Source organism: Rhyacophila brunnea, unplaced genomic scaffold, assembly GCF_057557595.1.
Source record: "Rhyacophila brunnea isolate RB1 unplaced genomic scaffold, BYU_Rbru_1.0 scaffold_20, whole genome shotgun sequence".
Lineage (NCBI taxonomy): Eukaryota > Metazoa > Arthropoda > Insecta > Trichoptera > Rhyacophilidae > Rhyacophila > Rhyacophila brunnea.
Genome location: NW_028232860.1, coordinates 10691771 through 10706329, shown reverse-complemented (window position 1 = coordinate 10706329; position 14559 = coordinate 10691771). Strand labels below are relative to the sequence as shown.

Sequence of the window (14559 nt, the reverse complement as noted above, 5' to 3'; positions counted from 1 at the left end):
GTCTTCGAAATTGATCAGTTGATCACAATTCTTGGTAAAAAATGTTTTAAATTGTTAGTTTTTCTGCAAACTGTTGTAAATTCTCGTGGAACCGGTTGAGAATCACTAATTTAGTATTTTAATTGGGTTCTGTCTAGTTCAGAAGGTTTTCCTATATGTCTTTCACCTTAGCCGGCCTAGCTGAATATATTTTTTTTGGCTTTATCATCGCTGACCAGTGATGCCATCCGTACTATAATTATAGTACAATATTATAATTTTAATTCTGCGCAAAATGTAAAATACTATAATTTTACGCCAAATATACCAAAATACTATAATTTTAAAGGATTCAAGACGAAAAATGTTCCTGTACAATTTATTTTTCAGAAATACTATAATTTTTACGCCTTTGTACTATAATCAGCATAGAAAAAGACGGCAACACTGTCGCTGACGCATACTATTATATTAATATATCCAGTGACGTGCGCCGCACTATGCAAATAGGCATACCGTTGTGTAATACAATATTGCGTGGCCTTCTAATAATTAATTCTTCGGTAATACATTTTGAAGGCAAATTCTGTGAAAAATTTAGCGGTTTTCTGTTCGATTCGCTTCGCGTGCTGCGGCGCGGACAGGAATAAAACCATTTGTTCGAGGAGGCAGTAACTTTTTGCACGTACAGTTTATTTTGTTGTCGTTTTTATATTCTGATTTTTTACGCTAACTATACAGTTCTAATGAATGGTAAATAAACGTTTGACATTGAAAGACAAACTCGCTTCGAGGTTATCTAATTTCACGTGATTGTTTGCACGGGAATTATCATAGGTACATAAAACATAATTCTGTATTGTCAAATAATCGCTGTTTATGCAGAGTAGATGTTCTCAAAATATTTTCACCTCGCACCGATCGTTTACCGGTATTTTTGTGACGTCACTGATATTTTTTTTCAAATTAATTTATACATTGATGGGAGGGATTCAGGGAGACGTTAGGAGCGTTGGATATGTGAACGTAGCCAGTAGTTATACTCTCAGAACACGTCACTTCATGATGGTAATAAAAAAAATCTTTTCAAAACTTTATGACATTTTTATGCGTAGGTGCTTTTAAACGGATCAGTTTTGCTATCCAATCAGTCTCCGTTTCCGTCGAACTGTCAGTTAAACTGACGTGTAATTATAAACTGAAGCGGCCGACTGAAACCAAAACGGAGACGAAACAGGATGGAGTTACAGTTAACAGTTATCGTATCCGTTTTTTAAAGTTCCCAGTTTAATTGACGTGTTAATAAATTAGTATGTTTCCATATTTTTAATAGATACAGTAGATGCTCGGTAATCCGGCGTTACCAATAAGGCACGTCCAATAGTCCGGCATTTTGCAACTCAGCTCTCCTGCTCTATAATCCGGCAGGTTTCACATTAAACTGCCGGATTACAGAGCGGGGAGCTGTTCGCTCGGCAGTTTGATGCCCGATCTTGACAGATTATTGATTATTTCCTATAGAAATCCAATAATCCGGCATTGGTGAAAAAATATGGGTGCCGGATAACCGAGCGCCTACTGTACTAATTTTCTAATTTTAAATGAAATATTATAATTTCTTTAAATATATGTACCTACTGCATTACACTAACCCAGTGGTCGGCAAACTGCGGCTCGCGAGCCACATGCGGCTCTTTGGGCCCTTGAGTGCGGCTCTACCACAAATGCCCTCTGCCCTATTTGACATGGTTACAAAGAAGAAGCAAAGAAAAACGGAAGATGAAAACCGGGAATTTAAAGTTGAATGGACCGAGACTTTTCGCGTTTATTCAAAACTTAAAAATGATCTACCGACCTGTATTATTTGTCGGGAAAAATTGGCGCATAACATGAAGTCAAATTTGGAGGGACACTTTACAACTGAACACGCGTCATTTAGCACTAAATATCCTGTCGGTGATTCAAAGAAGAAAGCAGTTGAGTAACTTTAGAAGAATCAGAAAAATCAAGTTCTGTATTTAATTACTGAATACAATCTTCCAACAATGTTAATATTCCATGTTTTCTTGTTTAAATCAAGAGTAAATTGAGAATTCGTCTTATTGATGAGAACCTGAAGTCGTGCTTAAAATAAAAACATCAACATACAAACCTGACTTACCCAAACTTTGCAAGGAGATGCAAGGCCATTATTCACATTGAGTGTTTGTCAGTCATTGTCATGATTTAATTCTATTGATACCTTACTTACAATTTAATTTTTATCAATAAATAAGATCATTATTAAGTATGATATCAAGTTTTATTCAGTGTACCTACCTATAGTTTAATTAAGACTTAAATCTTTAACTAAAGTTTATAAGTTAATAAACAGTGTACCTACATATTATATAATTTCAGTTTAAGATATTTGGCTCTCAAAATAAATCTCGATCGTTGCACTGTTGATATTTGGCTCTTTTGATTAATGAGTTTGCCGACCACTGCACTAACCAATATGTTGAGAAACTAATTATGAAAATAATATTCATTTTTAGTGGATACAAAAAATGTAAATATACAACGCCGATTCCGAACTGAATTGGCAACTAAAACCTCGACTGAACAGACAATACTGACATCTAAAAACACCTTTATGCCGGGTACTTATTAGCGAGCCGTAACTGTGAGTGACCGTTGCAGATAAAGTAACCAGTATGGAGACGAAATAATTAGTTCGCGATCCTAATAAATAATTATTTCGCATCTAGAGTTGGTTACAGTATTTGGAACGGTTACAGAGTTACAGCTCGCTAATGAGTACCCGGCTTAAAGTAATGATGAGAAGCCCCATTGTTTTTAACCTACTCATTTGTCAGATACAAACAAAACTATTCATTGGAGGACAGTTTGATAAAAAAAATTGTAAAATTGAACAAGAGTCAATAAAAATAAATGAACGTGGCAATATTACATTACGTCAGAAATAAATTAAAATAATAATTGGCCATACTTAAATATACACATTTATTATGTTCATTTATGAAATTACACTATATTTCGTAAGACGCAAATTTCAATAGAATATAATTTTTTTATCGATGTAGTCATGACGTCAACTATGATTTATATACAGCAGCGCTTTTCAAACTTTTGGCACGCCCCCTTTGGGTGACACGAATCCTATTGACTTGGGCATACCAGTATGTATAATATCCAGCCGTTTTAGTATAAATTTCATTGTTTCGTAAACAGATACATGCATGTGGTTGAAAATCGAATTCAATCTACATAATAATAAAGCTCATTGCAAATCTGTGTGTGTATATTTTATATCATTTTTGTTTTATAAATGACACCGTTTTCGAATGAAGGACTGTCCTCTTAAATGCAGGATGAATGGTGGTCACCGTATGGATACCGATAGTATACAATAATGGATGCTTCCGGTGATGATGATACTGAAGGCAATCTTGCCAACCGTACTATAATATAGTATTTTTTGTACTATAAATTTCGTCTGCGTACGATATAAAACAGATATAGGTAGTACGCCCAAAACACTATTATTTTGAATATCGGAAAAATACGCAAAAAGTACTATAATTTCGATATTTCCGTATTATAAATTGGTAAGTACTATAATTTCGAAATATAACAAGATTCGGAGAACCTGGAAAAAAATGCTCGCGTAAAAACAAGCCCTTGACTTCGATTTAAAATATAATTTCTTGAATTCGACGGTAAGCGTTTTTGGTGAGAAGCAAAAAACCTATACATTTTTAACATAATATGACAACGCGTACTACCTATATTTTTTGGAAAAATACTTTAATTTCTCGGACCGCGTATTATAATTCGGTGACAAATAAGATGGCAACACTGGCTGAAGATGAAATATGAACGAAATAATATATCAACAGCGGGTCCCAGTGGCGCACCCAGGATTTAATATTGGGGGGGGGGCAAGGAGGAGAATGTAAATTAGTCCCATAGGCTCTTTTTCTTCTTCACAGCCTAATTTATCGTTGTCTATTGCACTCGGTGTACCTACACCATGGTCCCCACATCCTGAAACGGGCCCTCAGGCTAGGATATTTGGCGCCCCCCTACCTACCGCTAAGATTAAAGGCAGTGTGAAACACTACATTGACGTTTTTCAAATTGTGTTTTAGTTCAAATTAAGGGTACTTATACAGTGAATTATTGGCGATTTTAATACATCCACTTTAATAATGGAGCTGCCGAGTATCAACACATAATAATCAAAAAATATATTGCACAATTATATAAGTATTTGAAAATGTTCATGGCCATGAGGTATAATAGCGCCGCAGGCGACTTTTTTTACTATTAAAGCTAATTTATGATGTGTGTTTATCTTACTTATCTGGTCAACCCGACACGCCGGGCCTCCAGGCTAGAGCCCTGTCAACCCTCCCCAGCCATGACCTACACCACTCCGGAATTCGGATGGACACCGAGAATTTTTTGACAGTTCCATTAGGGATTGGGTTTCTAAAAAAACCTGAAGTTGTTTCGAAATTTTTGTGTTCGAAATTAAAATCTAAGAAATTCTTCTAGCGGGTGCTGGAGAATTTCAAATCATTTTTTTGCCCTGTTTTTATATGTCTAATCTATTGGCTTTCCACTGGCGGGTCCACAATTTGCTTTCACTTATCGGTATTATGTTTGTAGAAGCTGGCCAGAGATCATATGCCGTTTACATTTTAATTAGTTTTAAAGAGGGGTTCAGCGGGTGCGGTAAACCAAACTGTTTCAGAATCGATGGCCATATTTATTACTTACTGCTAGATGTCGTGATGATGTCAACTACGAACTTATTGCTATGAAATTTTCTCTAATATAATATTAACTTCAAACTGCCGTCACAGGTTGGTACGATACTAATCTTACTGGGTACCTATTAATGGAATAGATTGATTTTAATATAAATGTTGAAATCAGGCTACGTAACAGCGAACAACGGGAACTAAAAAAAAAGTCCATTTGTCATGTCTGTTGAGGTGATTCGCTCGTTTTTTGCTGTAAACAAATTGATACACATCATCATCAGGAATGTAGCAATCTGGAATCTTCAACAACTCTCTCCACTTGTTTCTATGTATAGTATCCGCTTTCCCGTTCGTTGCCACTTAGTATACGGCAACACGTCACTAACCAAACCACCCCGGACCACATCCGGCCTTAAGTGAGCCTAAACGTTGTAACGTGAGGTAGGTACCTTCCGTCAATTTTTTCTGCCTGGGAATGTTTCGGGAACACTCACGTAAGACTGAGGCCGCCACGCACTAAACTGTCCTTTGACTGAATTTAAGCTACATGAATTTACTTGACTTTAAGCCTTTAAACCCATAATTGACTACCTACTAAATTTACCCGACCTCAAACCACGTGTCCTGAAACTTGTACGTATGCAGTTCGCCATATCACACTTCATATTGTATCGGAAATATATGGCCGTATATGACCGTCTAACCTCTTTAAAATGCATGTTTAAATAAAACATGTTCTTATCGGTTTACGTTTACACTTTACATTACAGGAAGCCAGCAGCAAACAAGTTTTGAAAATAGCCGATATACAGGATTATTTGTTGGGTTAGGATAGGTTTTCATTCTTGAATTAATGAATTTTTCCAAAATCAGCTATGAAAATTGAATTAATGTTTATGTTGAATCTAATAAAATTGGAGACCGTGTATATAAGAAAGCTCACCGCGAACTGTGCCACGGTGAAATGTTTTACGTAAAATTTACATGTAACCTTTAATTTAAACAAACCACGGTAACCATAGTTTCTTAGCGGGAATATTAGGGAAAATCCGTCTATACTCGTAGGTGTGTCTGCTCTAAAGTGTGGGGTATCTGATCTATTCTCGGATTCTGTAAAAATAATATAAGATTTTCAAATCAATGGACAAAAAAACTGAGATTTTCAGAATAAAAATAATTTAAAGGACACTACTTTCTTGGATAAACGATCGATGCTCACAGTACTAAAAACGTTACAGAAATGCCACCAAGTGCTTTGTTACTAATAATTCATATGGTTCCCTCTAGCTAGGTATAGTCAGTCCAAGCTCTTGTGCGCAATTTTATTCATATAAGTGTTTTATCGCCGTTTTTATCATTTTCATTATAAGTAGCAACATTAGGTACTTAAGTATCATATTTTTCTATTTATGTTTTATTAAATTGATTAAATCTCATTTAATTTAAACAAGGTCAATCCTCTTGATGTATGTAAAGATTGTAAATAAATAATTAAATTAGTGGTTCTCAACATTTTTGCGTCACGGCACACTGTTTAAATTAAGCAACATTTTCGCGGCACACTGAAGACTGCTTATCGCCTTTTAACTATTTATTCATTTTATTATATTATATTAGGCTTGTAAATGAGATTTAAGACTTAATACAGTGCTTCCCAACATTTTGTCGCGTCACACATCCCTATCACTTTTTCAAATCCGTCAACTAAAATATTTTAGTAATTTTATTGCATCTTTGGCGATTTAGTTTGATGTTAGGTTATAATGTACGCATGACCTACCTACTTACTGTTATTTACGATTTTTTGAGATTGTTCAAACAACTTACATACTTCGCAACATACACTACGGAAGTCATAGGAATAGCCAGTGTTGCCAAATAAGGATCATAATATAATAATTGACAAACTGAATTTTCAACATAAAATATATCTAGATTCTAGAGTCTAGCTAGAGAAACGGAGCTAAACTACTGATTAACAATAGTAATCGAAAACTTCCCAAATACTGGCGGCACACCGGTTGTGAAGCTCTCGTATAAGAGAGCAAAATGTATAGGCTAGGTCAGGGGTCGGCAAACTCTTGGACCAGGCCATCTTTAAGCAGAATTGAATACATTTTCAAAAAAAATCGTTAAAAGTAATATTTACTACTCACTATTATTGGTTGCTAAGTGGGTCCTAGCAACTAAATTATTAATATATACGTGCGTTACTATGTAAATCAATATGAAATGTCAAAATGACATTTCTGCATTCTTTAATATTTATTCAGTATTTCTATCAAGTACAAAAAAAAGTATTATTAATACATTGAATTGTCAAGTTTATATTATGATTCAACAGAAAATTTAAAAACGTCATATATAAAAAGCTCTTTTTATCTTGTAATTATTTATAAATATGATTTATTTCAGTGAATGTTATTGTTTATTTATCAAGTGAAGAAGATTTTGCGAATAAAACTAACGCAAATATAAGTTTTTTAGTGTTGAAATTATAAATATATTTTTTACAGAAAATGAGTTACATTCAATTTTCACGCATTCCTTAAAACTAATGTGAATAATGACCTTCCTTGCATTTCTTTGGAGAGTGTCTGTATGTTTGGTATGTAACTTGTAGTTTTCAATTTTAGGCGCGACTCCAAATTCTCATCGGTTATTTGGCTTCTCTAAATGCTATTCATATTATTCATGTTTGAAAATGATTGTTCACATACATACTATGTAGACTCGATTATGAGTTCGGAAAGCTATACCATGTATTAAAAATCGTAGTATCTACCTTATTATGTAGATCTTTTAGAGCGCTCCGCTGAGTTGTGAAATTAAATTGCATTTTTCTCTCTCCAAATCCTCAATTTTGGTGGCAAGACCTACAAATTTGGAGCTACATAACTTTTTGCATGTTAAAAGTGCTCGTGTCAATATGGAGAAATGGAGAAAAATTTGATTTGTCGACTTTTGCAATGGGCAGATTTAAAACGAAAACAATCATACCTTTTTTGTAAAAAATGTGAATTGGGAATTTGGCAAAGAGCCGCATGTGGCTCGCGAGCCGTGGTTTGGCGATCCCTGGGCTAGCTCGATGATTGAAAAGGCTACTTGAAATTTCTAATAAATATATTCTAAAGATATCTTTTTTTGATTTTTGATACTGTCCATCGATGAAATAGCTGATTGCTCACAGTTATATCTATATGTGATATGATAACATAATCTTTACTTGCATCTTTTCCAATAGCTAGAAACTCTACAAACAGTCAAGAAAAATTCAGACTTACGACTAATTTAATACCTCTATGCTTACGACTATCTTCGACCCGATTTTCGAGGGTACGATTATTCTTCAAATCCAGGAGCAACGATTTCGAACTAACCTAACTTTTGAATATCGGAGAATTCTTTATAAATTTAAGAATTTTTTTTAAAAGAAAAGAAAATCCTCATTTTCGAAAATATTTTTTATGTAATTTCGAGATCTTCATTTTTAGAAGAGTTTTTAATGATATTCTCAATAATTCTATAAATTTTCTTTACATAGTATTGACTACTAATCAACTACCTACCTACCTAAATGTAACCCCGATTTTACGTTTTTTAATTGACTGATTAATGTTAAGTCTGTCATAATGATTATTCATAGGAATATCAGGTCTTCTTGCGTTTCTTTTATTCTTTTTACAAATGTTTTTTTTATCTTCTTTAGGGTGGTAACAATGCAGGACACACCGTCGTGGTGGACGGCAAAGAATTTGACTTCCATCTCCTCCCCAGCGGCATCATCAACCCGAAATGCATATCAGTTATCGGTGAGCGAAACAATGTTTTCTTGTTCAATATTTCCTTATCTGTTTTAATAAATTCAGAATTGAATGTAAATGCCAGAACCTTATATCATATCATATTTAGTCGACACTAAACATCTTGTCACCGACATATTATGTCACCATGACATTGATAAACAATGATTTCTCTGTTTGATTATGTTAAATTTTATCTCTAACATAATGATCTACTCCAGTCATTCGCAACCTTCTTTGTTTGCAAGGGTTTCCTTGAGACGTTTTTCAATATCTCGCGGATACCCTACTAGGGTGCCAGACATTAAGGTCCAGGGTGATTAACTATAGCACAAAAGACGAATATTTTCTAATCATCACATAATGTATGTACTATCAAAACTTGTATTATTCGAATTCATTATTAATTAAGGTAGATGCTTATACCAGCAGAGGCACCTAGCGGAAAAATACGAAGCTTGCAATTTGAGATATTTTTTGATAATTTACATATTACAATTTCAACTGTATTAATTAATAAATATGTATCTGAAAACATTAAAAAGAAAAATATTTTTTTAAGGCAAATTACAATTATTGTAAAAAATGTTATAAAATGTGAATTTGACACAGGACCACATCTTATTATTACATTATATTTTATGGTTATGTTTATTATTAAAATTTAGTGTATTAAGTTTTATATTTTTTCTAGTACAGATTTTTGACTAGTTCATAGTTTTAATATTTTTTATATTTATTTTAGCCCATAGCTTACGGGCCGCATAAAATTGTGTTTTTGCTAATTACTTTTCAAATGCAAATTAACACGTTAATTACAAAATTAATTAAAAGGGCCCGTAAGCATTGTGTTAAAAAACATCGATTTTTATAAAAATATAAATGTGTATAATTTGAAATCCTTTTATTAAATGTTTTATTAAAATCTGGGGGCGATTCAGTATCTACTCTAATCATGGGGTCCATAATATACTTCTTCAAAACTAACACGTTTTTGTTAATTACGCTATCTATCTGAAACCGTCATTAATTGATTCATCATGAATGCTTTCCAGATATAGATTTACTTTTTGAGATACTGGAATTTAAAGATTTCATTAGCGCGCATTGTCATTTTGTGCAATGTGGCGAAGGCAGGATAGAGATTCTAGTATTATATACAAGGATCATTTCAAAAAATGATGACATCGCTTCAATAGGATTTGATTTCAAATAGTTAGGTTATGTACTGTCAAGATTTTCAGCAGTCTATGAATAACAATATGGATAATTCAATAAAATTTATTAAAATATTTTATATAGAATTTATTTTCTCATTTAGGATATTATTTGTATCTCTAACTTCTAATAGTAGAATAATAGATAAGTAAAGTCCATCTGTTATTCCATGGCGTTATTTTTAATAATTTTTAACTAAAAGCCGTTTCACACGAGACACTAAATATAGACACATAAATGAATGGGTGCGTTCAGACGCAGACACTCGTGTGTCGCTCAACTCCTCGAGCCGCCGAAACACTTCTTATTACCGCAGCCAGTTTTTATGTCTCCATTGTTCGTATATCTAATTTATGACGCGAAAATATGCGTTGACTCATTCATTACTGAGGCGTTCATAATTACATGGTTTGCAAGACGGGTAGATATTAACAACGCCCTAGATTTAATAATAATATTATATTTTGTGAATCAATTTTCTGTACTATGTGATGTGTTATATATTTAAGTGATTACTCGTTCTTACATAAATAAAATAATAATGGAAATGTGACTCGTGCAAAACGTGTAACTTTGGCTCTGACGTCAGAGACAAATTAGCTATTCGGTGGCTGCAATAGCCGCTGCAGTGTCGAGTGGCTGGATACTTCAGTGTCTAGATACCGGTGTCCCATGTGAAACGGGCCAACTCTCTGTTTATTATTTTATGTATTTCAAGTTTATATATTTGGACTAAAAATTGAAGAAGTATTCTCGATAATATTTTACGATACGAGTGGGTTCTGATAAATAAATTATTATATTTGCTTGTTTTTTACTCATAATTATGGTATATTAATACAGGGTTTATCAATTTTCTATGTCATGAAATGAAATCGTATGGTTGTGTTGTCATCAAGTTGAAATGATGGATGTTTTAATATTATATTAGATTAGAGACAATAATTATTAGTGTTCTGATGTCACAAAAAAACCCATGACATTGGTGCCTAGAAAATTTAAACTTTCTGATTTCTTCATAGTTAGTTTGACTTGTTTTCATTTTATTTATTTTATTCTGTTCTGATTTCAGGCAATGGCGTTGTCATTCACGTGGAGAGTTTGTTCGATGAAATTGCGAAAAACAAAAGCAAGGGGATGGTGGGTGTCGAAGATAGACTAATCATATCTGACAAAGCACATATTGTTTTTGATTTTCATCAGCAGGTAAACACCGGTTTTAAATGACTTCTAATATGTAGACTCGCCAGCTATAAAATACATGGCATTTTTTTGACCATAGCATAAAGGTTTTTCTTAAACTACCTCTGTGCATTATTTTATGAATGGTTTAAAAATATATATAAGGAAAGGGGTATTTTTAAGCACCAAATTTTTGATGGTAAAACGTCTGTTTAGATCCTCCTTTTCCCTTCTGATCTATTAAAGAATAGCTTCTTAACATGTAAGGTATCTTCCAACACCTGTGGCGAACCTGACACTTTAAATGTCTTATCTTTGCAACCCTAATACACAATGAAAATTGAGATGTTTACAATTAAATTTAGTTTTGATTAAAATTGATATTTTATAGCTGACTATATATAAAAATGTGGCCTAATCTAGATGACCACCTGGAAAAACTCTAGATATTGGGTTAGGTCAAAGTTCAGAGAGGAAGAGCTCTTTCCGGGTGCATTTCCTGCGTACAGCTGAATACTCACAGGGATGAAGCCAAGTCGTGGAGAAGGCTGTCAGACAGCCAAATCGTCCAGGTCACGATCTTCGGTCGTAAGGTTCCAACTAAGAAGAACTCTCGAAAACAATCCATGAAACCCTAGAGTTCCGCTGAACCCAGCTGGAATATCACCAGTATAAAGCCTTCTTCGCCATCTTCCATCGTCACTTATTTCTTTTAATATTTTTCCAAAATCTCCATTGAAAATTGATCAAAATTTTATGCCTGATTGTGTATTATTTAAATTATCAGGTGGACGCCTTGCAAGAAGCCGAAAAGGGCAAGAAATCTTTGGGCACGACCAAAAAGGGGATCGGCCCGGCGTACTCGTCTAAAGCGAGCCGTAACGGACTGCGGATGGCGGATCTCGTCAACACGACTGGTGAATTCCAAGAAAAGTAAACGACTATGGATTTATAAACAATGCATTCTGTGAATAATTGAGGTTTTTATACATTGTTCTGATTTAAACCTACCTATCTCTCTACTTTACTGTAACCAATAATTGAGCTGCTCAGTGCAACAACAGCGCAACCCACTTTTTAACTGAATCTGAGTTGTAGACATATTTGAAATCGTCTCGTCTTAATCAATATTAACATCCAACCGATTGTTGTATTGAAATCGTTTTGCAGTGTAAATTTCATACTTGCATTTGAAATTTATGTCCCACTGATATTGCAACAAAAACCAATTCAGCTTGGGTTGTTAATGTGTTTACTTTTAAATTAATTGTACTTACATATTATTATTATTTATTAAATAAAAATTTGTTTAATTAAAAATTTTCAATATCATATTTTTGGGCTTGGGCTTTTGTTGCACTTAACAGCTCAATTTTAATCTTGAAGAAGGAAAGTGAGTTGGTTTTATTTAATTTTTATTTTTGTATATCATATTAAAACCCACGGTGGAGTGCAGTGCAATGTCTGTATTCTGGCTGACGCCGAAAATCAATGCTAATTTAAGTGGGATGGCGACGACACAGCTATGCAGGGGTAGATGTGGCAGAACCAGAATATAGAAGAATAAGAAATGTGGATTCGATTCTCGCATCACATGTTCTTTTTTCAACATGCGTATGATCCAGAGCAAGGACTCAACGAATTGGGCTAGTTGTTAACAATATAAATTCAGAAAATTCGTAAAAAAGTCTGTTAATATGAACGACACTTTGTGCAGACGTTACCAAAAAGTGAACATCCGATAACATGGCACAAATATTATTAAGAGTCCTTGGATTATATTTTAACTGACTATTGTTTTGGTCAAAGTACTCATTGAAGGTTAACTTGGGTAGTTAGTGAGCACTTATTTACGAGATTATTTAAGTTATAGATTAGATTAGATTTTGAAATCTAGAAGTTAGATATGTATCATTTTATTACGCTTATTACATTACCTTAAGAATATTATTAGGTATTTTATAGAAAAGTTTTTTTTATTTAAAATCTATTTTATTCAAAGAATAATATACAAGATTTAAGAATGCACAATTCTTTATTGAACATACGTAAAGTGTACCAACCTTATAGGTAAGGCGGCTCTCGTGGTGAAGTGCGTAAAGCGCTGGCCTTCCATCCGGCAGCTCTGGGTTCGATTCCCGGCGAAGATGCAATATAATTACATATGTGATTTTCTCAAAACCTGGGTGTTTGTGATTGTTCAAAAATTACTAACAACCACCTTGTACGAAAAACCAGGGACATGGTTATTGATAATTAAATATATGTAATGAAACCCTTGATTTTACATTTTTGAAAGATTTTTTTTTTTTAAATCAAATGTTTCAAATGTCAAAACATTTTCGAAAATGCTTCTTTGATGAGACATTTGAATGGGTGTAAACAACATAAAACAACAAACTTATACAATCGTGTTGCGTGACTTTGGTCTTGGACACTGAAGACCTGACGTCTATAAATAGAACGCACACATGCATCTGGAATTCAATTCAATGAAGTCTTGCATTGAATTATTTAATGTGTATAAATAAATTGGATTTTTATTGAGTTTTGAATATTTCAGAGACAAGATTTTAAAATGTAACATACGTAATTCAAAAATCTTCAGACATACCTATAAGAAATAATCTTGATAAAAAATGTGTAATCTTTGACACAGTTTTGCACGGTGTTAACTCTCATTTAAATATTCATATGGCTGAGCTGTATATTTCTTTGATACTAAAGTAATTTGTAGGGAGTAGAAGTTGTCTTATTCGATTAAGTGTGTGAAAATGAGGATGCTCTGATTAGGTACAAGACGCTGCTGAAGCAATACCAGTTGATGTTCCCCTCCCTGACGGTAGACGAGGAGTCGGATTTGAAGAAGTGCGAGGAGTACGCGGTGAGGCTGCGGCCTATGGTCAAGGAGACCGTCACTCTGCTGCACAACGCTCTCAAGGATGGCAAGAAGATCCTGGTTGAAGGGGCCAATGCCGCCATGTTAGACATTGATTTCGGTATGTATTTCACAATATTATTCATTAACGTTGGGTTTGATGAAACTAGTCAGAGCAACCTCTTTAACACTATAGTGTGGAGATGTGATTTCTTTCTGAGTGTAGGACGTAGGCGGAGCAATTTTTATTGTTTACTAGCTGAGCCAGCTGGCTCTCGCCAGTCTGTCTCGCTAGGTCTTGCAGACAGCTTTTCTTCATAGTGACTTGGTGTTGGATTTTAATATAATAATTGTAAAGTATGTATAGACGGCGCCATAGTTTTCTCTTCGGGATGGATTTTCATTCACGTCAGACAGTTGAAAATTTAGCTGATTTGTCAGTTTTACGATCTGCATGTCGTCACTGCCAATACAAATTTGGAGTCATGTGCGTGTTCTATTCTGGAGTCTGGCCTTCTCAATATCGTCTGACATCATTTCAGGCTGCTAGGTTTAGCAGAACAGCTGGCAATCGCCGATTGCTACCACTGTTATTTTAATTTTAATACAATATATGTGTAGGTATGTGCATTTAAATATGATAAATAATTATACATCTCAATTGTGATTATCATAAATAGCGATCCAATATAACGCGAATATTAATCTCATACGGGTCCCATTT

The 14559-nt window shown here is 34.0% G+C and overlaps 1 protein-coding gene across 1 annotated transcript in view; it reads left to right on the top strand.

Moving 5' to 3' along the window:
- The window catches only part of Adss (adenylosuccinate synthetase), a 46988-nt gene that overhangs the window by 21954 nt on the left and 10475 nt on the right, over nt 1-14559 (top strand). Inside the window, exons 2-5 of the mRNA XM_085948263.1 lie at nt 8464-8566; nt 10848-10981; nt 11745-11890; nt 13751-13956. Coding sequence (XP_085804389.1) covers nt 8464-8566; nt 10848-10981; nt 11745-11890; nt 13751-13956 — 589 coding nt within the window. The remainder of the gene's footprint in view (nt 1-8463; nt 8567-10847; nt 10982-11744; nt 11891-13750; nt 13957-14559) is intronic.